Source organism: Drosophila obscura, unplaced genomic scaffold (assembly GCF_018151105.1).
Source record: "Drosophila obscura isolate BZ-5 IFL unplaced genomic scaffold, ASM1815110v1 contig_46, whole genome shotgun sequence".
NCBI classification, from domain to species: domain Eukaryota; kingdom Metazoa; phylum Arthropoda; class Insecta; order Diptera; family Drosophilidae; genus Drosophila; species Drosophila obscura.
Genome location: NW_024542835.1, coordinates 1,867,033 through 1,894,520, shown reverse-complemented (window position 1 = coordinate 1,894,520; position 27,488 = coordinate 1,867,033). Strand labels below are relative to the sequence as shown.

Genomic DNA, 27,488 nt, shown 5'->3' with positions numbered 1-27,488 from the left:
GCATCAAATTGATAATATACCATTTTAATATTAAATGTATTTTTGTCGTATTAAATTCTTAATTGTTAAAACGAAACTGTAAATTTCTATTGCCATATAGAAGAAAATTTTAATTTTTTGTTTTTAAATTTATCAAAAGTTTTCTTTACTCTGTGCCCGCCTTGCTAGAACAAACCGCACTGTCCCTCCCCCATTAGTTACATCCTGGTGACCAATGAACTTATTGCACACTCACATTTTTCGCTGTTTTTGTTTTCGAGTATAAGATAAACAAGCTGCAGTGTCGGGGACAATTAAAAGCTGTAAAGTAATACCGAGGACGAGTCCTGTCACAGCATTTTTGACGTTTTAATTGCCCCCGGAATGCGGAGGATGAGCGACACGACACAAGGACACCACTACGCCGAGTGTCAGTGAGCTCCGTGGTACATGCTCTCCGCCTCCGCCGTGCATCAAATGACAGTGTCCACATAATTTGCGGCTTCTCGCGAGACTTTAATTGCATTTTGCAGTTTTTGACAAAACTTAATTTAAACAATTACAGGGTCAGGCGCAGTCCCTAGAGAGGGTTTGGATCGAGCTGGGAGGGTAATGCATTCGCAGACGCCATAAAATGCAAATTCCTGTTGATCCTGTTTGCCAATGCCAATGCATGCGCCCGGTCCCTGCCATTTAGCAGGGTTAACAAGGGGATGCTGATACTGCCTGCCTGGTGGCACGGTGGCACTGTCCTGGGCTGCCTTGGCATGTCTGCTCTGGACCAGTTTCTGCCATCCCCAAGCAGCGTTCCTGGCGCACTTTGGCACAAACCAATCTAAGGATATTGTTATGCTGGCAGTCCCCCCAGGGGCCATGGGTGGGCCTGGGCGCCAACATCCCGGCCTGGTCCACTGAGCCGTAGCACAAATATTTGATTTGAAATTCTTGTTCTTAACTTACTCAACAGTTGTGTGCACTGCGAAATTTTCAAACTAATAAAAAAACACTCACTGAAAGTAAACATTATAATCGTAATTCAATCGTTCGATCTGTACATAATGGATGAAATCATTTTATTCGTATTCTCAGTCTGCCCTTTCTGTCCAGTGCATTTTCTCTCCTTGTAGTTTATTTATATTCTGCAAATCTCTCCAAATAGTCAATGTACTGTGCCCAATATTCCGTAAAATTCATTTTTAAATAATAACAATAATAAATTAATAATCTACTTTCTCCCAGTGTACGAGTATCTGGTTAAATGGAGCAGCTTAGCTTACCAAATGCACTGGAACTGGCCCTACGTAATCCCCGAGTATTTTCGCGCTGGCATTGCACCTTTGACACCCATTTCGATACCCGACCCGATCCGCCCCACCCCACCAGAGCAACTCATCAAACTGTCATTACTTTTACCCTTAGCAAATCCGACAAGGGCAGCTGCGATGTTGTCACCAGTTGCGACTCCTCTTGTCCTGCGCCAAGCCAACGGGATTAGATAAATATGCAAATAAACTGCATGTCAGTCAGCAGCAGCCCCCATGTCGTCCCATGCCCATGTCCGTGTTAGGTACACGACATGTTTTTCACACATAAAATGCGATTAGCTGTGAATTTTGTATGGGGCAACCCACGTTGAGACATTGTTGAGATTCGGTATCTTGCAGCAACATAAATCACACAAAGAAGTGTAAGCTCATTAGAAGACCAAAGTTCATTGACCGACACACGCGCCGCGGCCCACAAAACTTTTGACTAGTTTTATTTCACCCTTTTCCGTGGCCCAAAATGTAGGCGGCATAGCACAATTTTTATCGGTCCCACGCACGTCAGGGTTCCGGGTACCGGGCTCCGGGTCCCGTGTCACACCCACTCCATCCCCTTTGGGTTGTAATATACGAGGATGTTTCTCTAAATCTATATCTCTATTGGTTTTTTGTTTGCTCTGCTTTTGTGGTGTATTTATTTATTTTTTAATTTACTTCTCCTTTGTGTCTGCTTTGGCCTGGATTCACTGTTGGGGGACGGGTCCTATAATTCAAAATGGAAATAAATGGGAACAATCTCAGTTAGACATATATTTGAACATTGTACATGTGCGAGTAGATTGCTTGTGGCTGCAAAAATTGTTGGACAAAACTAAAATGTATATTTATCATTTAGTGGGAGGTGGGGAGCTTTTTCAGCAAAATGAAACAATCGTATTCCTAAGGATTTGTATGCTTTATCTTGACATGGCTGGACATGTGGGGATTTGAATTAAGATTTCTTTTAGATATATGGAAAAAAGGAAAAATTTCGGATTACAAATATATTTACTATGTGAAGTATTATTCTGAAAATAAATCATATAAAACATATTTAAAGATTTTCTATAGACAGTAGAGGTACAAGTATATTCCTTCCCCCTTCGCCCATATCGATAATTTTATCGTTTATCGCTATTTAAAATTAGAAATGCCCTACAGTAGAGAATTTCAGGTGTACGAACATATGTAGGTACAGTTCAGCAGATTTTATTATTCAGATGTTTGCATTGCATTCCCTTTAAGGACCTGTTTTCCTCTGTCATCCTCAATGTAAGCTCTCAAAACAACAGCGACATATAGTATGTAAGAGATATGTTTATGTACGTGTATTTGCCCAACTCATATTGAAGTTAACTGAAAGTTGTTATCTTCTTATGAACTATTCCCATCACCATAAAATCCAATCGTTTGACTGCCCTTCGACCTGGCACATTTCATTCCACAATGCCTTTTTTTTTGGCTCTCGTTCGGTGTGCGTGCTTCGTGCGTTGTTGTCCTTGAGGAGGCTCAACTTAAAGCAAGTCAAGCCGAAAGAATCTGCCAAATCATAGGCCATTTCAATTTAAATGTGCCCAAAAATATCTACGCCCCAGCGCGACCGAAACCAACATCAACACTAGCCGGCACCTTCTCCATTATCCTCCTTCCGTTTCCTGTTTGGGAGGGAGCAATTCCATGCTTAATGTGCTTCCTGTTGACGAGGCCGTATCGTGGACTTTGCTTGTGGACACTCTCTCCCACAAATTCCCTGTGACTCGTTCCCTGGTCTCGTATTTGTCCTGTTGTCTTCGAGTGACAGTTCCAACACGCAACTGAGGCGATTTAGGGGTTTTCCGACTTTGCAGTGTCCTCTTCTACTTCTTTTTCCATCAGAGCAAATATTGATTATTATTATTGCTGCTGCTCTTGTTGGTCAGGGCTTTCCGCGGATTTGGTGGAGAGCTTAGACTGCCCTTTGCTGGCCCTTTGGCCATTGACCCTGTTCAAAAGGCAATCCCATGACACTGCTTCCCAAATGAGGCGGCAATTTTTCCTCACTTTGTGGCTTCTTCTACTTAGACGTTAATTTGTTGATAAATTGCGACAGCTCAAAAAATGACAACATTGTCTCCTCTAAAGGTTAAATATTCCGACTAACAAGAGCCCCCGTCCCAGCCCCATCCTTTGTTGGTCAGGTTTTATGATTGTATTAAATTTGTCATACTGATAATCTCAGAAAAAGTTAATTAATTTCACTTGGACTGTAGATAGACACGAAATGGAATCAGATTAGGAGTGTCACACATTCGTTTGAAGAGAATATTCTGGCACAAATTTGGGCTGGCATGTTTATTAGTTGATGCGGAGATTGTCCAGCCTGTAGTCATACAAAGTTGAGGAAAGAATAAGGAATTAAAGAAATTAAAGTTAAATGTTGGCATAGTGGGGTTTCTGTTAAATAACTTTACAGACTGCATAAACTCCATTTACTTCCTTTCTCAATAAGTTTTTACTTCATCCCACTGTCATTTTCCCTATTAGCATCAGGGATGCATTGCCCGATGCCAATTTCCATAAAGAAAATATCGAAACAATATATATTCATATGCATTCACTTACAAGCACTTAAAACTGGCTCCAACAAAAAATTGCAGCATTCATTTTTTATGAAAACTGCTCTTTGTTTTTTCTGTATTGTTTGGGTTTGGGTTGTTTTTTTTCGGAAACTTTTTCTCGGACATTCCCCATATTTGTTTTGCGGACACGCTTCATAAAAAAAATCGCCCCGATTTATCAATTGCCAAAAAGGAATGGAAGAGAAGTCGGAACTACGCTGAGCTGTTGACAGGCGATGGGCATTGGGGGGATTGTATTCTTTATGCAAAGAAATGGGAACCGAGTCAAGTACTTTCGGCCAAAGGTGACTGCAAAATGTTTTGCAATACATAAATCACAAAAAGATAGGAAGCTACGAGTATACTTCATTGCTTTCGTATATCGTAGCCCTCGATAAGCCTTTTCAGCATGTCAAACTGCCAGGAAACATTCTCGCAGTTATTCGATTTTTTTAGTAATTCAAGCCGCAAATTCATTCCAATATTGAAAAGATTTCTTTGAAAATTAATCATCCATACACTTTATTCATTACACATATGTATATAGTTTAGTTTTAATATTTTAGATTTAGCATAATTTAAAATATTCACACTGGATGTGAATATTCCGAAAATAGACTGCAAAGTACCAGGATATTTGTTTGAAAGCAAAATAGATCAGATCATAATATATATACTGGACAGAATTGCCAGCATAGCCATCTATAGTACACACGGGTAAGGACAGCAGTGGCTGTCCGCTGTCAGAACAAGTCACCGCGTGGTTGAACCTTCTCGTGCTATACAATGTAGACGGCTATGCTATGAAGAGTCGTGTTGCTATTTCATCTACGATTCATCTCAACGATTTGCCCCTTTTCACGCTCAAATTTAAATTAAATTAAAGATATTATGTCTCGTAGCTTTAATATCAGGGTTTGTTTTTGTAAATTGGCACATTTTCACTTGCCTGAAAACACTTTTAAGCCATGAACCTTATTTGGTCATGCAAAATTTATTATAATTTCCAAAACAGAAGTGTTATTTATCCCCCCATTGCATTTTCTTTGGGCCAATAAAATGTTGATGAATTATTGGTAAAGTGTGCGCGGCTTCTGCATTTGACAGGGCTTCCACTGCTAATGAATAGTTTATTATCCTCCATGAATGGTGGAGATTCATGGAAAAAATCACAATGAGTGGCACTCCCTTGAGGTTATTTGTCAAGCCATGGGTGGTAGAGTCTGAGGTGAGTTACATTATATAATTTTCACAGCTTCTCAGTAACGATATTATTATTCAATTGAGTTCCGTGAGGCAGTCATTCAGTAATTTTCCTAAAGAAATGCATAATTGTGAGGAAAACGCTGCACAATTTGGATTGAAGTACTTTAATCAACAAAAAGTGCACAAAGGAAATATCCTTACAAGGTCATTGCACACACAAACACACTTACACTGTCCACTTGCCCTCGCCCAACTGATTTAGTATGTGTAAATATTTTGCTCTCCAAAGGCCCCCTTCAGCATGAACGGCTCCTTGCTGTAGTTATAGTCGTTATCCTGTTTGTGTGCATGGTCAGGAGGACTCTTGTTACAAGGACAGCCGAGCAGAGCTTTCTTCTACACGCTGCTTCTAATGTCCCGCATCCCGCACTCGCACTTACACAAACACATGCACATACACAATCACTTTCACACACTCAATCTCATACGCCATTTGCTGCAACTTCCGCTTCCGTTCGGGTTGGTCGAGTTCAATGGGGGCAGCAGGGACTCGGACTGCGGCACTCAGCATGGCAGGCTCTTGGAAATTTACGAGTCCTTTGGTCCTCTGTTGCATTCCTCAAATTACCGACACGCATATTTTATATTGGGCCTGCATTAAGGTCCAGATCGCTCTCTCCCCCTCAACGAGCATATCTATTGCGCGCCCTTCCGCCACTGCTATCGCGTGCACTTTGTGGCGCTTTTAATTAACGGAAATTTATGCATAATGCTCTCGACCGCCATTCCTTTCGGTGTCCCTTCCCATTCAGGGCTTGAAGTTATGAGCCGTCAGCGAAATGCGAAAATTTGCAAATGAAAAGGAGAGAGTCCAGCCAGCTCTGTTGAAAAACATTTAATTTAGTGAAGATTTATTCAGCACGTTAAAATGAATAAATCCTTCACGGCTATAAATGACCAATAATTACCTAAAAGTGTTAAATAATAAAGTGACATCATCTGCTAATTGAAATGAATGTCCCCCACACAATGTTCCGATAATTACAAAAACCAAAAACACTCTCAACATACATTTTGTGCGTCAACTTTCCATGTTCTGACCACAAAAAATCAACATTAAATTCCGAACATTTCAAACTAAATGCTTTTCAATTAACAGGAGACAGTTTTTTGACTTTTTGACAATTTACACGTCTTCTGTGGTATTTTGTGGTGGGAGGGAAGGGAAGTTTTGTGACCTCTGGCATGACATAACGAAATGAAGCGGAAAAAATTCTACGAAATGTTTCCAGCGGCTGGCAATAACAACTACATACATACATACACATGTACCTACTTACTCGCACAAATAAATCGTCCAACAATCACACAATTTTCTATTTTTCACATAAGCCGCTTTAAAAAGACTAAAAATAAAAGAAACTTTTCCGTTATATATCCCTCCCAGGTCCATAAAACTTTCTTTTGTAGCCAGCATCCAGCAGCAGATGTATTAAATGTTGCGAAAAGCGGGATGGGCAGAGTCCAGGAGTCCAGGAGGCCAGGAGCCTTGGAAGCAACAGGTGTTTATGGCCACTCAATGAATGCCGGCGTAAATCTTGCATTTACCATTCCTCCTCGCCTCCCCAAAGTACTTTGGGAACATCCACGAGCTGTAGCCAGGAGCAGCAGCATCATTATCAGTAGTCGTGCCAGAAAGGAAAACATATTCAGTGGCGGGGTAGCAGTGCGCCGTCTCAGCAACATGTGACTGTGAGGCTCGAATTTGGGGCTTACTTCTAGGAAATTTATCGGGGATTAACTGATGCTAAAGTTTAGACTTAAATTAAATATTTGGAAAAAAACACAACGGAAAAATACTTCAGATTTGGTTTATTTGAGCTTTTTTTCACTTACAGTACCGAAGACTAGTTCTGCGCCACAGGAGAAGATATACAGCCGGTCACCACAGATATAGGCGTTAGATTTCATCCTATGGGCATTAAATATGTTAATTATGTTAGTTGTTTCTGAAGTCAAGACACAAAATCAGCTTTTTAATGGGGCATAACCTTGATTGAATCCACTGACATACGCATATCCCTATGCATTTTGAAGGAACACCTATGCAAGCCCAAAGCCAGTAGGAATCCAAAGGAGGGGAAGCCCACAGTGCAACCCCAAGCGATTGGCAACAGTGCTCGTGCTCGTGTGGCTGGCAACAAGCGTCCGATGTTGCTGTGCTGCTGCTCGGCTGCCGCTGTCTGGAGGCTCCTCCGAAAACACTTTCGGTTCAATACGCTTTGTGCGTTCGACGCGTGCGGTTCGCTCTGACGGAAAACTCGAATGAAACACCTGGAAAGCCAAAGCAGATTCGAGCCAACGGATAACTTGACTTCGATTCTGAGGTGCCACAAAAGTTTTGTAGGCGCGTGAACTCGTTACGCATAAATTACGTTACTGCAGCACGCTGACCGCGTTTCTTAACGGACCCACCAGCAGTACCAGCAACAGCAGCGATTTGTGGCAAGGAGTCGACAATATTGTTGCCGCTTTCCCCTCGGACCTGTGGCAGTTGCTGGCGCTGCTGCTGTTTCGGTGTGTTTTATTGGCGTTAAAGGTCGTTTACTTTTTGGCGGCATCAACAACTTTTGTTGCTGCTTTGATTTTCATCTCCCCTGTGTCTTTGTATACATCTGTGACTGTGTCTGTGGCTGTGCCTGTGCCTACACCGCGGTGTGTGTGTCACTCTCGCTCTCGATGCACCAAAGTGCGAGTGTGTGTCCGTTTATAACACACTTTCAATTTTCAATAAAACAAAAATCAACACAAGCCAAAGCCCCAACAAAATAATATAAAAATCGCACGCTGATCGATGACGTCGAGTTGAGATTTGACGCTGCTCGTGACGCTTTTGTGCCTAGAATTTCACGATCATGATAGCACACATAAGATTTAATACATACTCGATTCTCGTGGTATTCGAATTGCTTGTGACACGCGTTTCAGTGAAATGTGGAAATTGTGTCAACTGAATATTTAATGCCGTATGATCGGGAATAATGTCAAACTTGAATTAAATAATAGGCATAGTGAATTATACAAGGAAGATCTCGGTTCGAAACTAATTGATTGATCAAATTTAAAAAAGATTAAAAATATAAAAAGCACAAGCCGAAATAAGGAACAAAAGTAGCTACAAAATGAATGCCAATATCATCCTGATTATTAATACATCGCTTGACTAACATTCGACTAATAGAGTAAATCTATGACAAATATAAAAATAATGGAAGATAACTAAATAAATGAGAACAATTTGAAAATAAACTTATTAAATGGCTTAAGTATTTGAATATTTAAATTAGGTTTAGGAAATTCTCATATTTTAAAGCTTTAACAAAACTTGTCTCTTGACAACTTGGAGAAATTAGAAATATAGAACCTGGGACGAATTAAAAATTCTGTTAAGTCGTGCGAATACAAGAACGTAACAACACAAAGACTCCATTTGAAAAGCGACGATTTATTTGGTCCCCATGCACCGCTTATATCCAGTTAAATGTCTTCAGAGTAAATTTCCCAAGGCAAGCATAATGCATGGGAATACGACTACGGTTATCTGAAGTCAGATTTCGTTTAGCCAAAAGAAACACGAAAAAAAACCACAAAAAGTGTCAATGCACTGCCAGACCGAGAGCCATCAAAATCGTTGGCATCAACCTAGAGAGCTCGCCCCGAGTGCAATTGTTAATTATGTATGCCAATCTGGTAGCCAGAAATACTCATAACACTTTAGCGCTAAAGATACCCGCAGACATAAGAAATCTCATGCATTTCATTAACTGTGACAAAAGGAAAAAACTTGCGAGTATGCGTATAGTAGTCGCCACCCACTGACCAGTGACTACTGACCACTCTGTGCACAAAGTGTTGACGCGTGTTCGGGTTTCCATTTAGGCTTTGGAGACAGCTCCAGCGAAACACGAAAATTCCCCACGATTCGGATTCCCACCCGGCTTGAATATTTAATCAGAGCCTCGCAGACCTCTCGATGATGCAGACCGCATCAGTCTCAACTTAATTTGTAATCCATCAGCAGCCCCAGGGATGAGCAGCCGGAGCGTAACCTTTTTCTTTTAATTTACGAGCTCCAAGTTTCGAAAGATACCGAAGGAGAGAAGAAGGGTTGCTCGAGGCGTCATCAATTTTGGCAAATGTTCTTTCTCAGGCCGCAGCCAAGACCCGGCAAATTGCAGCTAATTGAAAAGTGTATGCTCAACAAATGGAAAAACCAAAGCCTAAGTGCATTTCCAAGGCGAGCCGGGGCAAGTTAACGAACTACTTGCGGGGGGAGCGGGTACTCAGAGCAGTGAGCGGTTTTCTATTGATGACGACAGTTTATAAAAATTACGCATGAACAAACTAATTTTCATTATGAAAAGCGTCAAAGAGACAACAGCAACAACGCTGCAACGACAGATTGAAGTGGCATGAATGCCGCCGTATATGCACTCCGATTGCAGAATACTCTTTCAATTTTGCCTTACAAATATTATATCTGCGGCATTATTGTATAAATCATGAGCGTAATCTATGGCTGCAGCTTTCCTGTGTCATTTGAATATTCGTGGTTTCAAGCTGTCATTGGGGTATCTATTTAGCAATTCTCTTTTTGCTACTGCACCACCCCATCAACGGGATAGAGTATTTTGCAAGCAAACAAGTCTGGCGAGTGCAGCCGCAATTTGGTAGCGCAAAAATAAACATTTTCATTTAAAATGTTATATTTATTGAATGGCGACATCTCTTCTGATATGATAACTCAAGGCGTAGGCGTGGGCTCCATCTGTTGTTGGTCGTCGTCGGCGTCGTCGTCGGCGGAAATTGTTTCGCAGTGGGAAAACGCAATTGACACGATTCCCCAAATATGTGCCACAATATATATACATATGTACATATGTATGTATGTGTGTGGATACTCGTTCACTCATTTACGCTCATTATACGAGCATATGGATGTGTGGGTCTTTGCTTGGTGTTAATCAAAAGAGCTGTGCAAGTTTTTTAATGATGTTGCCACTTTGGTGTAATTAGGTAAATGGCACCGGAGCTGGAGCGGGAGCGGGAACGGGAACGGAGGTTGAGACTGAGAAGGAACGATAGGGCAGAAGATGCCAACAAAATCGTTCAAGTTGAAAGGAAAACTTTTGCCCTAATGCAATTTGCGCATTTGCCACAAATGGAAAATTTTCTACTTGGCTTGGAGTAGCTCCATTGGCAGGACCATCTTCCGGCACCTCCATTAAGGTGAAAGAATGGCATTTTCTTTTTGTTGACTCTAAATGAGGTTTGAGTTTCTTTATTCCTTCAAGAGTGGGTGTTAATCGATTAATTAAAGGGATCTCTGGCCGCCTCAAAGGGCAAAGGCTGTTCTTCCTCCTTCAGAGAGTGCAATAAGTGTCAGCTTCAGTGGAGGGCCGCCGAGCAGCAATCCACAGACCACAAAACCCAGTCAGCAATTACAACGCCAAAGGGAGGGGATCTGCTCTATTCTAGTGGCCTGCCACTGACATCTTCACCCACCCATTCAGGCGTTACCAATTTGGGAACCATAAAACCGTCTGCAACGAAAAAGAAACAAACAAATTTTTGGCTCTGGCCCTGTGTTGTGCTCGTGCTCGTGCTGGTGCTCGTATTGTTGTCTTGTCTGGTGCAGCGGTCCGAGTTGACAGGGTTCGGCGGGTCGGATGCGTAATCAATTGTTGCAGCTGTGTCACGTCTCTGGGAGATAGCCAGAACTATCTCCGAATCGAATCCCTCCTACAGTGACAATCTACTTAATCGAGTTTCGCACACATTTTCAGGTCAGTTGCCAGTTGGCAGCCGCCTTTGTGTTCGATGCTCTATTGATTTCCAGCCAAAAAATGGATTGCACGAGTATTGTAACAATAATAAACAAAACTCCATATCCATTTGCCGAAATGGATTGCTTACATGTTCGTAAATTAGTCGAAAAAAGGAGAAAAGAATCAACAACATTCAAGCATTAATTACACATTTGGGAATCTCCAAGAAAGCATCTCAAAACGACTCCAGGCACATCTCAGTCGTCAGACAATTGACCCAAACTGCCAATAAAATTGAGTAGCATGAAATGTAAATAAGAAGCCTTCTTTCCTTCTGGCTAATAGCTCGATTATGATGGCGATGACGCTGCCAATTCGCCATCTGAGGAGAATGTAACGAGAAAGCCATAAAATAAACAGTTGAATAATCTCCAATAATGAGAGCTGTTCCCATCTCGCCCTCGGGCCATCTTCAAGCCACACGAAATCGATTCGACAGCAATCCAGCAATAATAATACATGTAAGATTCTTAACAATGGGCCAACAAAAGGAGAATTCAAAGATCAAAGCGATCAGAAGTGCCCCGATCACTGGGATCGTTGGGCTATGGCCAAGACATATACATACATACAGACATACATATACGAGCATAAACGGTTCGGAGGTGTGAACTTTCGTGTGGCCTTTGCTTTGATTGAAGTAAACCCAAACTGATAATTGTTTGGCAGCTCCAAAAATAGATTCTACATTTTTGCATTCATAATTAAATATATACATAGGCAATGGGTGAAAATTCAAGAATTTTATTCATAATATATGCATTGCAAAGAATAAACACAAATCAAAAAAATTCCTGCCTACCGAAAATAAGTTCAGTGAGAAATTATTTAATACTATTTAAAAAAAAAAAATCAAAAATCAATTACTGGCAACAAAGACTTAAGCTCTGTTTTACATTCTTTAAGTGCTCCACCCTATTTAATTCTATTATCGCCGTCGGAAACTTTTCTCCTTTGATGATATACAAGAAAATTGATTTTCTCCTTAAACAGAAATCACATTTAATTATTTTGCTCTTAAAACAGTTTTGAGCGCGCCAAAAAATTAAATAAATTATGCAACAACTGTCATTAATAAAGTCGAGCGCAAAAAAAACCCAAAATGAATACGAACGCAACAAAAAACGAAAATATCCCACAATGAATCAAGGTCAGCATAAGGCAGCATAACTGCAGCGGCAGCGGCAGCGACAGCGACAGCTCGGCAACAAATTAAAGTTGCATTTTGTGTTGAAAATCCAGTTTTGTATTTGGTGAGCTGCACTTGAAAAAAAATCGCAAACAATCCAAAATGTAAAAATAAAAAAACCAAATACAAAAAAAAAACATACTGAAATTGACGTGCGAGTAGCTGCTGTGGTTGTGCGTTGATTTCTTTTACATATCAAGTGAGCCGAAATCGATTCAATCAAGCCACACAAGTTTGCATTTCGAGTCGAGAGCTGGCTGGATTCTTTTCTGGGGGAAATATAAATTCACTTCATGTCAAAATCAATTTTCAGCTTTGATTAAACTTTGCCAGATCGGGTTTCATATTTTTCATATTTTCCACGGACACACACTCGGCGTGTTTTTTTGGGGCGTGTCAGTGTCTGCGCTCTTGTAATTAATCGCTGCGAATGCAAAAATTTATGAGATTTCCATGAGTTTTTGAAGCCTTTTGTGAAGCTTCGGAGCACCGGGGAGGGCATGTGGGCTGACCGCGGTTTGGCATTGAAGTGCGTGGAAGTCCAAAAAGCACACACGTGCAAACGACCATATATCAATTAAAGTCACAGTCACAACAAAATCGTGGGACAATTAACTCGCTAAAACACCCGTGCCCGACTTCGATTATTGGCTCGGCAATCGTTCTACTGTGAAAATTTGCATGGCTCAGCCGAGCTGGCGATAAGGCGCTTTAGCGATTATTTGATAAACGAGATTGAGATTGATCTGTCAAAATATCCAGCCAATGTCAACTAATCAATTGAGCAGCTAACATCGCAATAATTAGTTCATTTAGGCCTGTCAAAGTTGCTCAGAAATTTAATTTTGCTGTTTTCTGTCTCCAGTGTACCAGAGCATAACGTCATGTTATGCGAAATTGAAATAAATTTATACATATTTTGGGAAATTTGGGAGTATATCAAATACTGAATTATCTATAAAGGGGTAAATAATAATCACGTCTAATCACGTCTGTTCCAGATAATTTAAGTACATATATTCTTCAATTTTTTCTTGTCGGAAAGCACTTCTGTTGAGCCATTATGAAAATTAAGTTACTTCCAACTATGTATTATCCAATCAGTCAATCCTTTTAGGGAAAGCGTTAACGAATTTATCTAAGATTCACAGCCCGAGGATCTCGTTCTAAAACACTGCAAAACTTTACCCATAGCCCATTACCCATAACCCATAACCCACTTATGCATATTAAGTCGTGAGCAAACAAAATCCTTCACCAGCCACGAGTATTGGCAGAGCAACATGAAGTACTTTAAGCCCGCCTAGATACCGGGCCCCATCCACATCCACCGCCTGTTTGTAGAAACGTTTCCAGCTTGCTGCCAATTTACAGCACAAAACAATCTCCGAAACGTGTGCATGCATTTGGTTTCCTTTCGGTTCTGATTTGGTCTCATACTCTAGTGTTTTATTTTTCGTGGCTATGTTTCACCTATTCATTTTTCTTTTCTTGTTGCTTCACACCAAACTCCGGGTGTAAATATTTGAATTTTCCGATTCGTTTGCATATGGTTTAAAGTTCATGAGGGCCCGGGATGAAAGTTTACCTTTCGCATTTGCTTTGTTGCTAGGGGAAGACGATATTAATAGAACGGAGGGGATAATAATTTCTATATTGGGGAAAGATATTCATACAGAAATATGCATAGTACTTGCTAGAAATTAAGACTTTAATTCTTCCTCGGTACTCCCATTATATCTCTTAGTTTACACAATAATATTCATCGCCTTGTCGTCAACCTGTTCAAAATCTTTCAAATCGCATAAAAGATACTAAATACCCGAGTGTTTACCATCGATATTCATAGCAAATAACAATTGATGCTTGTTTACAATTAGCAAAGTCGAGAGGAGTGAACGAATTATTGGTCATGAATGGAAATGGGCAAATCCATAAAATACTCCCCAGATTCGATTATTCTCAATTGAAATCCCCCCATGTCATCGTTTGCTGTATATTTTGTGCTTCTTTTCGTACCCTTTCAAAGGGTACTATAATTTATATTTGTAGCTCACTCTCTCTCAGCTTAAACGATTGTTTAATTAAACCTAAATAAAACCTTTACCTCAAAGCTGCAAAAAACATTAATACAAAATCTGAATATTTATAAACATACAAATAGATAAGTTTCGTTACTTATTCTTAAGGTTTCTCACAAGCGTCAAGGGTATATAAAATTCGGCGAGCTAAAGCTGGTCTTCAGACTTTTTTTCTTATGCTTTTTCGGCTCTTTGCCTTATCCACGGGCCACATTTCGGAGGTGGCGAGCTATCCGCTGGGCCGACGTTGTTGTTGTTGGGGGCTGGTTGGTATTGGCGAGGTCAGTGGAACATAAACATGCCATAAATCATCAAGCAGAAGTGTGCGCGAGGTGGGAGCGGAGCCGCTGGCTCGTGCTGCGGATAACGGTGGGAAATCTCTTTTATTTCTGGACATATTTTTGTCCTCCTCATCCTGCGCGACCCATCACCGTGACAGAGCATGGCAGCCAGAATGTGGAGTAAATATTCATTTAGTTGGTTCCCATATAAAAAGCGATTCGTCGACACTTTGTAGCCCATTGCAAATCTAAAACTGTCAACAGACTCATTAATTATGGCCGGGAATAGTGCTGAAAAATGGGCCTGACCAACCGTTCTGCATGGAGCATTCTGTGTCAAATTTGTCATTCATCAGCTCTGAGCTCTGCCTCTGTGTGCGCTGTGAGTGGGCTCCTTCAGTCCTTTTGTTTTTGACAGGAACAAGGCTCTGTGTGCATGGGCCTGGGTCGGTGTAGGGCAGTGTCCAGTCCTCGGCTGATTGGGGAACATTGTTGATATGAAGTGTTTGACGGGTTGTTGGCTAATTTTCTCCTTTATGAGTTCGGATTGAGTTTGGAAAAGTTTCTTTGTGCCGTTGATAAGGGTAATGTGCCGCAAAAGTTTTCGCAGGCCGAACATATTACGTTATTCAGGGCCATCCGTTTTTATATGAGAACTTTTTGGAAGGGTTATGCTATAAAATATAATTACGCATTGGTGAGTAATGTATGATGACGAACTAATGCTAGAACAAACGCCCACAGTGAACAACAGGCGGGACCCAACCTTTTTAGAGATTCGTAGAGTTGACTATAATGTTATATCCAAGATGTTTAAAAGGCAAATAGTTGTAAAGTCTTATGCTAGGCATGCGCTAGTTTTTCCTTATATTTGTATGTTACTCAGGGCCTGTTTGATGGCAAAATACTTCCTCAGCTTTAGTCCCAGATCGATTCACAAACCTAAGAGCAGCCAAATCAGCCTTTGTCTGAAGATAATATAGCCTATACTTATTAGATCATATTGCTGCCATAACGACGATCAGTTTTTGTAAAATTACCCAAGTCGTGTTCTTTTCTGAATACATCACCAAATACGTATTCGGAATGACATGAAATAATTTGCTTATTCTGCCCGCTTAACGAGGATTGATAGTGACGATCAATCACCAACGAATGCACATACATATTTATAAATACATAAGGCGAAACGTGACACTCCATTACCCTCCATTATTCCCTCTCGCAGACAGCATCAATCACGGCCGAGGAAGACCCTGGAACGAGGTGCATCTGCGAAACGTTAGGCAACGTGAAACGCACGAGATCAAAGTGAATCGAAGCGCGAAGCGCGAAGCCAAAGCGGAGAACGCAAGGAAAGTAAAGGGGAACTACGAAGAGAATCCAATAACTGTGCCACAATGCAGCAGAAAGTGAATGCACGGTAAATACGAAAATTAAATAGGAAAAACGCGCGGCAACAGTGCAGCAGAGTGCGAGCGGGAGAGCGAGCGGCGTCGGGCGACGGCAGCCGGGAATCATGAGCGAGAAACGAATCGCACACAAAACTGTCATCAAATGACAAATGCTTGACAGCATCAATCAGCAACTGCGACGACAACAGCGACGGCGACTGAGACGACAGCTATGGCAACGCATTGCCATTGCCGGCGGCGTGGGGAGAGCGTCTGCGCTTGCAGTGGAGACAGTGGCAGTTTGTGGGTGCGCTTGAAGCTCTGCCCTCTGCTGCTACTGCTTCTGCTGCTGCTGCTGATTCTGCTGCCGGCACCAGCGTCGAGCAGCACAATAGCGGCAAAGGTAAACGAGGAAACCAAAGAGAACCGAACTTCTGCCAAGCAAGAAATTCATCGAGGAGAACCACTTAGCGAACAATTTAGCCAAATTACTGTTAACACAACATCAGCCACGCCCACTGCCACGCCCCTGAACACACCCAGCACCGCCACGGCGACGGGTATCAGGGAGAACGTCATGCTGCCCTCGGCAGATCCCGAGCGCGAGGCCCAGATTCTCTACGAGAAGTCCCTGCAGGAGTACCACGGCAGCCAGATGGCCACCGCAGCCGCCGCGGATGCAGGCAGCGGCAGTCCGCAGCAGCGCACGCTGCACTCGATCTGCGAACGGTGGCAGCTCAAGCACTGCCACTGCAGCGGCAGCCTGAAGAGCGTCAAGCTGAGCTGCCGCGGCATCGGCATCCTGGCGGTACCCGTCAACCTGCCCACCGAGGTCTACTTCCTGTGAGTATTACCAAACATGTAGATATCAAAGATTATACATATATTATACATACATAGGAATGAACCACCATCCCAACCAAATCTATGTTTATTTATTCTCATCAGTTCTGCCAACACAACACTTTCGAATCCCCTCGAAACACACATAAGTTGCATCAATTTAATTGCGAATGATACAGAAACAGAAACTTCCTCTTATTGAGCGATTAGGACGGCTTAGAGGCCGAGATATCGAGGCATTGTGCCGCGGCTGGCATTCCTCAATCCGCATAATTACAAGTCAATTTCGCAGTCTTCGGTCCGATTCGGTTTCGGACGATTTTGGCATGCGGTTTAATCTAATTACACATACGCCACGTTGTGCAGCGTTTCGCAATCATCGTCATCGTCATCATCAGCGTCAACGTCAACGCTGTCAGTGCTCACGTATGAGAGTCACGTTTTCTTGCCGCCGACGGGCTCTCTCAAAGGAGTTTGGAGCCGTTTTTGGCCGAGCCAAAGTTTCTGTCCACTGATTAATGGCCAACTCGAACCGTCCATAAATAAATAAGTAAATAGCTTATTAATTAACGCATCGCTCAGGGACCCCGGTCATAAGCCATTTAAATCACTTGCATCCTATGCCCGCGACTCACTTCAACGATGAATCTTCAAAGTTTTGGCTGGGCAAACAGATCGCATCTTTCGCATCGTTCGCATCTGGAAAAACTCTTTCCATGCCAGGCAGTTCATCTTCATTGTTATGCCATTTTCCCTTTTGGCGAGGTCTAAGGTTAGCTCAATATGTTTTTATTTCATGCCGGTTTGATTGATGGCCCACCCCATGGAATCTTTTTTTCTTGGCATCATTTAAGCCTCGTTTTCTATTCATGGCAATGGAAGTGTTTTTTGCTAGACTCGGTGGCTTTTTGATAGATGAATTGACGGGGCTGCCAATGATTCCATAAGGTTATTAATTTGCTTATTGTTTTGTTTCTGTCATTTACTTCTCCAACAGGGATTTGGGCAACAACAATCTAACCAAATTGGAGGCCAACTCATTTTTTATGGTACCAAATCTGGAGGAGCTGTAAGTACAAGTGGATCGAGTATTCCTGATTAATAGCAGAAGAATTTGCGAAAAAAGTTGAACACAAAATTTAAAATTATTATATACACATTCCTGCAACATTGCCAAGCTTTTAGAATTAATGGTAATGTGTACCAATATCATGCATACTCGAGATTATGTCTGCCTCACCCCCTCCCACTCTGACTGTCAGATATCCGTTGGGGTATTTTAGAAACCGCAAAACTTCCCCCATTTTAATCTGTGCCGGACTCGAACAACAGGAGCAGAAAATATGACAACAGCATAAAAAACTTTCGTCATATTAACGCGCAAAGTTGCCCTTCACAGGCGTGGCAACTCATTATTCAATTTCACAGCAAGCCCCTCCCATCTACAAAAACGAAACAGAAACGAGAAAGAAAAAATCACAGCGGTCAACACACGACCCATCCCTGACCAAAGCTAACCCAAGCCTTAGCCTCAGCCCCAACCCCAACCAGAGTCCTGGGCCGCCCCGACTCTTTGGTAATATAAATTACTTGATTACGCTGTATATTTCAGCGAGTTGGCACGATTAATTACTCCGGACTGTGCTATCCTTGCAATTTCCTGCACTTTAGCCAAAGACACTCGACTTTAGCCTGACTTTATTCCGGATATTTTGTTGACCAAGGGAAGGTTTATTTGCAGGACTTTGTCGGACAATAGCATCATTAATATGGATCCCAATGCATTTTATGGTTTGGGAAAATTGAAACGTTTGAGTTTGCAGAACTGTGGCCTCAAATCGTTGCCGCCGCAGTCGTTCCAAGGACTTGGCCAGCTGACTAGCCTGTAAGTATGCAACTGAAAAGTATTTAACAAATAAAACACCAACATTCGTGCTGTGTGAGTATCTGTGTGGGTACGTGGACGTTGATGTTTGCTTTTGTGCATTGCAATTAAGTTGAGCAGAGGATATCGTCGAGACGGAGAAGCAGGACTCAAGGACTGCTCAGCTGGATCTATGTACATCTACTCGCATTTGTTTGTTTCACACAAACATCAAAACGAACACACATGCACCAGCGCAGCAATTACACGCTATTTTGTCATATTTTTCGCAATTCTTTTACACTTTTCCCGCTGTTTCCCCTGTTTTTCCGTTTATATTTGGATACATTTGCCATGGCTAAAAAACACAAACCAAACCACCCGACCAACCAACCCACGACCCATCAAGTCAATTGAATGGCAACGCCTTGGCCAGTCTGGATGGGGATTGTCTGGGGCACTTGCAGCGGCTCCGCACCCTGCGACTCGAGGGCAATCTCTTCTATCGCATCCCAACAAACGCCCTGGCCGGACTCAGAACCCTCGAAGCACTGTGAGCCCTTTGATTTGCTTATTTCCAAACTTTTTACACTAATTATTTCCCTCTGCATGTCCCGCAAAAATTGTTGATCTAACCAAACGAAATTGGCAAACTGTTGGCTTGTTTTTCTAATCCATGTCGCTGTTGGGCCATTACGCATATTTATTTTCCCACATTTAAGTATTTTTTGGCATGCATTCGGGTAATATTTTTGGACAATTTTCTGCTGCAATTAGCAGAAGTGTTTAAGTCTGACAATTTATGTGCGGTTTGAATTTTAAAACCAATTAAGATAATTTTTAGGTTTAGTTTTGACTAACTAATTTTGAGGGAATAAATAAGGGTTACATCATATCGCCATTTTAATGCATTACTCTACTAGATTTAATCTAGTACTCAGCCTTAGATTGCATGTCAGTTAGTGTTCCCTTTACGCAACAGTAAATCCTTGATAAACGAGCCGTAGCCAATAATAATAATTTTATGTGCATGTTTTTCCGCGTACTTTGACCCCTTAACTTTTGCCATCGTATTACCATTTTTGATCTATAAACTTACTCCAACCCAACCACGAAAAGAATTGAATTATAAATGAATGTTAAGGGATAATAAAATCCTGCCATTGCTCATAATTTTCCCCGTCTGCTACCACTTTACTCCAACCATCGCCAGCAATTTGGGCAGCAATTTGTTGACAATAATAAATGACGAGGACTTTCCCCGAATGCCAAACTTGATCGTCCTGTAAGTAATCGGAGTCTCTCTCTCAGTCCTCACCCGTCCCGATGTGCATAGCTTCCAGCATTAATTATATTTCGTTTTTATTGCAGCTTGCTGAAGCGAAATCAAATCATGAAAATCTCCGCGGGGTCTCTCAAAAATTTAACCGCCTTAAAAGTTTTGTAAGTAACAAAGTCAAGAACTCCAAATACTTTCAGCACTTTACACACACATGAGCAGGGCAGACATGACATAAGCCCCCTGACACCGCCTCGACCTACAAAACTGCAATTGATATCAAATAGAAAAAATACAAAATTCGAAATAAGCCAGTCCGAAGTCTGGTTGCTCTAGCAGTGGATGCACAAGCCACGGTTTCTTATTATATTCCATACCATAGAATCTATAGAGTACTCGGAATCTGACACGAAAAGTGATGCGAACTTTTTATAGCATGTACTCATGGAGTAAATGGAGTATATTAAATCGATCACATCAATAACCGACTCGATATGGCCACCTAAAGAATTTACAGAATTGTTAGTTAATCAACATAGGATATTCCCACTCTGACACTCATCTAATCTATTTATTTTTATATAATTAACACCATTTATTTCTTAGCGAGGCCTAGAACAAGGCAAATGCACCCTTCCTGCAATGGTTAGGGCAAGGAAAATGCGAAGCAACTTTAGTCAAGCACAAGTGGCAAGTGGAAATGGTGGTTATCCGTTTTGCGGCCATGGCTCGAATAAATTTCAATTTTCCAGCAAAAGTGTGAAAAAGTTTTCGTTTTCCTTTTATATTCTCACTACCGGCTCGGTTCGGTTTGGTTCGGTTCCGAAGCTTAAATTGTCGTCGACCGCGTTGACGTTTTGCTCTGCTGTTTACCGCAAATTTTTGGCTTTTGCGCTGCATATCCGCACTTCTCCGTGGGCCCATAAAAACTTCCGCTGCTTAGACGTAGCCGCCCACCGGGTGGGACAGCAGACAAATATGCAAATTTATGTTGTTGCTGACAGACTTCCATTCTCTTTGCGAATGAGGATACCGAGGGGGTGCGTCGACAGGGGCGTGGCAAACCTCCGAGGAATGCATCAAGTGAAAGTGAAAAACTTTCGCCGTGCAACGCGTAAATCTATGCGTTAAAGAAGAATGGGGGGAGAATGTTCCGTGTGCATTCTAGCATTTGCTTCGGGATTTATGGGAAGCACCGCCCATATTCCACCTCAAGTGAAGACTCCTGCACACAGAGTGGGTCATATGCAGAAGTTGGGGCTGGGGGACAGAGCAGCTGTTGTTTGCAGTCAACCACCCACACCCCACCGCCCACGAAATGCATTTATGGGAGTTTCCACCGCAGAGGGGACGAACAAGTAGAATAACATGTTGGCGGTAGAAGGGGAATTCGGAGGAACATGCCTCTTGCATGTTGAGTATTTTGATCAATGCACGAAGATCTATCAAGTGAATTTCCTTAATGAACATTACCTGAAAGGTGAAATATATATCGGGAATTGTTAATATATATTTTTTCATGTAATGATTCTATTATGCCTTACTTGATTGTAATTATTAATTAGTTGTAAGTACTTAAGCGAGGGCTATATATATTCCTTTCAATCTCTGCAGGTAGAGAATGTCGAATATCAATGCAATTCAATGCACTTTAAAATACTCGTACAGTTTATTTTCATGCATAAATTTGCACACTCCTTCCCAGAGGAAATGGAAAACCCTCCGTTTCGAAATACGTGTTGTCACGTAGCCAAACTGACCCCAAACAAAGCCATGCGAATGCGAATGTGATTGTGACTCCTCCAGGAAGGAGAAGGGGATGGAGATGGAGATGGGGAAAACGCAACTCAGTTTCTATAATCGAAATCTGAAAATACTCGTGTACTTCAAATATGCGTCTGTGCTTTCTTTCTTTGCAGAGAACTGGATGATAATTTAATAAGCAGTTTGCCCGAGGGTCTCAACAAATTGTCGCAGCTGCAGGAGCTGTAAGTATGCCCCAGACACTCCTCACACCCGTACACAGATATCCTGTAAGAAAACAGGTGCCCGGCCGAGATTAGAAATAGTCGATGGGATGCAACTGCTGCTGATGTTGTTGACTTGCTACAACATTTCCTACTTTGTCGGGCGGCAAACAGGCGGAAACCAAAAATCATAACGCATCATTACTTGTGGAATTTATAGCCCCATGCCCCATGCCACATGCCCCACTCCCCTGCCCCACTCCCCGTTCCGGCCACCCTCTTTCTATGCGAATATTCTAAGAAACCCAACAGAGAATCGAGAGTAGAGAGCTGCAAGTTGCATTTTGTTTTTGCGACACGCCCGCTTGCTTGAGCAGCTCCAGCATATAGAAGCCACATCATGTGGCAACAGTCAGTGGCAACTGTCATGGCAATGTTGACATCGTTTGCGATTGCAGCTCCCCAAGGAAATTCAATTTCTGGTAAACAGGATAATTATGAGCATGTTAAATGTTGCGATAAAAGCCACGCTGCGCTGCATCCCAGAGCCATCGCGACCATGATTGGGGAATTAAGCTGGAAAATAAATTGGGGCGAGGGCAGTGGCAGAGACTCCTCCATTTCCTGGCATGTGTGGGGCTTGGAGCCGACAAAAAAAAATCAAATTTAAAAGGATTAAAACATTCAGTAAGCGTCTGCAATTTTTTTACCCGGTCTTGCAGTCAGGAAGGGAGTGAAAGTTAGCCGAGTGGGAGCCCTGAAGCCCAGACAATGCAACAAATTAAACTAGATAAGCAACGGGATTTTGTGGAAAAGTTAACAGAAGAGAGACAGACCCCATATACGAGTATATGTATAGCCGAAAGTTCATTTGTTTGGTTCGAAATTTAAAGAAGGATTCTGGAATATGTACGTACGTACAGAAGGAACTTTTTTTGCTGCTGATTGCGGTTCTGAGAGCCTGCATTCAGCTGCACTTCCCAGACCAGCCACCAGTCTGAATGGTGGCCAAGAAAAGCGAAGAGACGTTAACAATACGAGAAGCGAAAAGAATGCAGTTGTCACAGTTTATTTTTGGGTTTCTTGCCTTGTTGGTGTGTGCGCCAACTTGACTTTTAAATGCAGCTGCTGCCGAGTGCCACTTGCCAGGAGATACTTTTCTTGGCAGTGGGTAAACGGTTTTATTAAATTTGCTTGAGACCGACCCCCTCTCTCCCCACTTCCATGCAGTTCTATGACCAGCAATCGACTGCGCTGGATAAACGACACGGAGCTACCCAGGAGCATGCAAATGCTGGACATGAGAGCCAATCCCCTCTCAACGATTACGGCCGGCGCCCTCCGAGGCATGACCAAGCTGAGGAAGCTGTGAGTACCGCCCAGTCACTGATTGATCGCAAGTCAAAGTATCTCTTGCTCCTGCAGAATCCTCTCGGATGTGCGGACTCTGCGCGCCTTTCCCGATCTCGAGGCCTGCCACGCTCTGGAGATACTCAAGCTGGACCGTGCGGGCATTCAGGAGGTGCCATCGAACCTGTGCCGTCAAACGCCAAGACTGAAGAGTTTGTATGTCTGGGAGAACATCATATACATATGTAAGCTAGACTACGATGAACTGAGGTATTCTGTCTCTTTACCCCGCAGAGAACTAAAAACCAATTCCCTGAAACGCATCCCAAATTTAAGTAGCTGCAGAGACTTAAGGCTGTTGTGAGTAGAGGGGCATTGCACTCGGGAACTTCCCTTGACCTCCATTCATTTCAGAGATCTATCGAGCAATCAAATTGAGACCCTTCAGGGCAAGCCCTTCCATGGTCTGAAGAAGCTGAACGATCTGCTTCTCTCGTACAACCGCATCGGTGCTCTCCCACAGGATGCCTTCCAAGGCATACCCAAGCTGCAGCTGCTGTAAGAAACGATCATTGGGGAACTTTGTGGGAACCTCTAATAGGATTTTTGATTTTCTACCCACAGCGATCTGGAGGGAAACGATATCACCTTCATTCACAAGGAGGCCTTTGCCGGTTTCAGCGCCCTCGAGGATCTCAATCTGGGCAACAACATCTTCCCAGAGCTGCCCGAGTCGGGCTTGAGAGCCCTGCTGCACCTGAAGACCTTCAACAATCCCAAGCTGAGGGAATTCCCGCCCCCGGACACCTTTCCGCGCATCCAAACGCTGATCCTGTCCTATGCCTATCACTGCTGCGCCTTCCTGCCCCTGGTTGCGATGTCCGCCAAGAGGAAAACCTCACAGGTGCAGGAGGCGGTACTCTTTCCCTCCGATGCCGAGTTCGACATGACGCTGTGGAACAACAGCATGATGAATATCTGGCCACAAATGCGTAAGTATCCAGCTCCAGAGTACTCCCAAACACTTGTGGAGTTAGCTATCATTTTTTTGTTCGGTCTTTTCTGTCCAGACAATCTCAGCCAGCAGCTGGGAGCAGCCATGCACGATCCTTGGGAGGGGGCTACCTTCGGCGAGGATCAGCTGCAGTCCCCGACGGGTGGTCAGGCGCCCACCAGCTACATGGAGGAGTACTTCGAGGAGCACGACGTGAGCGGCCCGGCCACGGGCTATGGCTTCGGAACGGGCCTGTTCGCGGGCATATCCGCGGATGACTTTCAGCCGGGGTCGGTGCAGTGTCTGCCGATGCCGGGCACCTTCCTGCCCTGCGCCGATCTCTTCGACTGGTGGACACTGCGCTGCGGCGTGTGGGTGGTCTTCCTGCTGGCCCTGCTCGGCAACGGCACCGTGGTCTTTGTGCTCCTCTGCTCTCGCTCCAAGATGGATGTGCCCAGATTCCTGGTGTGCAACCTGGCGGCCGCCGACTTCTTCATGGGCATCTACCTGGGCATCCTGGCCATTGTCGACGCCGCCACTCTCGGAGAGTTCCGCATGTTTGCCATCCCCTGGCAGATGTCGCTGCTGTGCCAGCTGGCCGGCTTCCTGGCCGTGCTCAGCTCCGAGCTCTCGGTCTACACTCTGGCCGTGATCACGCTGGAGCGGAACTATGCCATCACCCACGCCATACACCTGAACAAGCGCCTCTCCCTGCGGCAAGCTGGATACATCATGAGCGTGGGCTGGGTCTTTTCTCTGATCATGGCCCTTCTGCCCCTGCTGGGCGTCTCGGACTACCGCAAGTTCGCCGTCTGTCTGCCGTTCGAGACGACTACGGGAGTGGCCAGCCTGACCTATGTGGTGTCCCTGATGATCATCAACGGCTGTGCCTTCCTCACGCTGATGGGCTGCTACCTGAAGATGTACTGGGCCATCCGGGGCAGCCAGGCCTGGAACACGAACGACTCCCGGATAGCCAAGCGCATGGCCCTGCTCGTCTTCACCGACTTCCTCTGCTGGTCCCCCATCGCCTTCTTCTCGATCACCGCCATCTTCGGCCTGCAGCTGATCTCCCTGGAGCAGGCCAAGATCTTCACGGTGTTCGTTCTGCCCCTCAACAGCTGCTGCAACCCCTTCCTCTACGCCATCATGACGAAGCAGTTCAAGAAGGACTGCGTCACGCTCTGCAAACACTTCGAGGAGTCGCGCGTCATGGGCGGCGGAACGGGCGCCAGGGGCGCTGTGGCCCGGGCAAAGAGGGGGGAGTTGCCACCGCCACTGCTGCCGGCGGCTGCGGCCCATCCGCCGGGCTGCCGCTGCCTGAGAATGCTGCCCAGCGAGATGCCCAACTGGCACAAGATGGAGCAGGCGCCGGGCCTCTGGCAGCGCCTGAGAACATTCTGCTGTGGCGACCGGCGCCGGCGCCGCAAGCAACGCCGACAGCCGCAGCAGCGACGCCCCAGGGCCTACACCGCTGCAGCCGCCAATCCCTACCAGTACCAGTTCGCTGAGCTGCGCCAACAGCGCCAGAACCGGGCCAGCTCCATCTCCAGCGAGAACTTCTGCAGCTCGCGGTCGTCCAGCTGGCGGCATGGCCCGCCCTCCTCCGCTCCGGTGCCGCAGAGCAACTGCAGCATGCCGCTGAAAATGATGGAGCCCCACGGACATGTGCACGGCCACGGACGGCGCAGACATTCCGCCTGGCTGATCACACGAAAGACGTCGCAGGACTCGAATCTGTCCAGCTCGAGGAACGACTCCTCGGCATCAGCCACCACCGCCAGCACTTCGACCTTCCGGCTATCCCGGTCCAGTGCCGGAAGCAGCACACCTCTACCCTCGATCATAGGTAGGGGAAATCCCTTTGAGTCCACGCTATCAGTTTAATATTTTCGTCTCTATCCTCTCTTGCACAGCGCACAACGGAAAGGCATTGAACGAGGCGACTAAGCCCCGTCTGGTGCGGCAGGAGGCGGTCCAAGAGGAGGAGGACTCCTCGCCGCCACGTCTGGGAGTGCGCTTCCTGCCCACCATCCCGTCGGCGGCCGACAGTTCGGTCATCATGGAGGATGGCGACTCGGCCAACACCAGCGGAGTCGCTGGCTTTCTGGGCATGCCCCTGCCGGGTGCCTCCAGCGGCTTCCTCATAGCCCCAGCGACACCCACCCCGCCGGCGATGCTGCAGCCCGAAAAGCCGCCACCCGATCCCAACGATGCCCCGCCATGATGGTGGGCCTGGGGCTGGCGGAGGATGGGCAGAGCCAATCGGGAGACCTTCTTGTAGAGGACAAGGGAACAGAAAGCAAACTGTGTTCATAGATTGTATTCGGGGGCGGGGCGGGGCTGGACCTGCGAAGGATAGGGAACTTAGGATAGCTAAAGACAAAGCAGAACAAAACAAAACAAAATCCCATTAGGCACGGCGAACATTATATAGTAAACATATTGCACGTAGTCCTAAGTAGTCAATTCGTTAAGCGCAACCCATGCCTACTCTGATCCACTTTAAGATAACTGCGGATCTGCGAAGATCCAGAATGAGTTAACACTTTGATCCGACAGAGGATCAGTCGATAATTGATATTTAAATTAAATTCGAATATGTGTGAGCCTCGAAGAGCTCTGCAACCCCAATTACCGCATTTACATATACATATACACATAAAATGGCTAGAATGCGACTCTCCCTGAGCGTTCTCAAGGATCGTTTCTGGGCAGGTCCGTCCCAGCTAAGAACCCATAGCCGCCAACAGAAGTCATCGTTAGAGGGATCAGAGAAGGTTGATTAAAGAGTATTATGTATTGCATAAATTATTATAGTAGATTACGTTCGTTGCATTAACCCATACAAGTTTAGTGTAGCCGCATACTCGTATATATTCGTATACTCGTATATGTATAGTGTATTTGTATTTGTATTTATGTATGTGTGAACTACGAGTATGTTCGAAGATGCCAAGCATCTGTGCATCGGTGCAAACCTGGAAACGAAACCAAGCCATAAACATAAACATTGAAATTAAACTAGACAGCAAACGACAACAGAATCTTTCAGATATGGTCGGGCTTTTCAGTCACAACGACCAACGGCGGAGACATCACCAGGGCCAGGCATAGGATGCACAGGATGGCCAGGATGAAAATGGTTCATGGTGGATGAACACGGTCCAGTTGATGGGGAGGTGTCAGCCTGAGGCATTCGGCAGTGACGTTGTCGCCTTTGTTTTCATTTTAGTTGCTTACCAAGTGAGCCGGAATGCTGTTGTTCTCCA

General features: G+C 44.3%; 1 protein-coding gene across 1 annotated transcript; it reads left to right on the top strand.

Moving 5' to 3' along the window:
* The first annotated feature begins 7,379 nt into the window (after positions 1-7,379).
* LOC111068925 (leucine-rich repeat-containing G-protein coupled receptor 4) lies at positions 7,380-27,234 on the top strand. The gene is made up of 15 exons (XM_041595285.1): positions 7,380-7,663; positions 15,754-16,762; positions 17,760-17,831; positions 18,504-18,647; positions 19,036-19,179; positions 19,840-19,911; positions 19,998-20,069; positions 21,825-21,893; positions 23,103-23,240; positions 23,298-23,438; positions 23,517-23,582; positions 23,637-23,780; positions 23,847-24,214; positions 24,293-26,065; positions 26,133-27,234. Exons 2-15 carry the CDS (start codon positions 16,152-16,154, stop codon positions 26,441-26,443), a joined length of 4,125 nt encoding a protein of 1,374 aa, XP_041451219.1. The 5' UTR covers positions 7,380-7,663; positions 15,754-16,151; the 3' UTR covers positions 26,444-27,234.
* The last annotated feature ends 254 nt before the right edge of the window (positions 27,235-27,488 follow it).

Coding starts and splice junctions, on each gene's coding strand:
- LOC111068925 (XM_041595285.1), top strand. CDS start 16,152: ATGGCAACGCATTGCCATTGCCGGCGGCGTGGGGAGAGCGTCTGCGCT. Junction 23,439..23,516: donor ACGCCAAGACTGAAGAGTTT/GTATGTCTGGGA, acceptor TTTACCCCGCAG/AGAACTAAAAACCAATTCCC. Junction 24,215..24,292: donor GAATATCTGGCCACAAATGC/GTAAGTATCCAG, acceptor TTTTCTGTCCAG/ACAATCTCAGCCAGCAGCTG.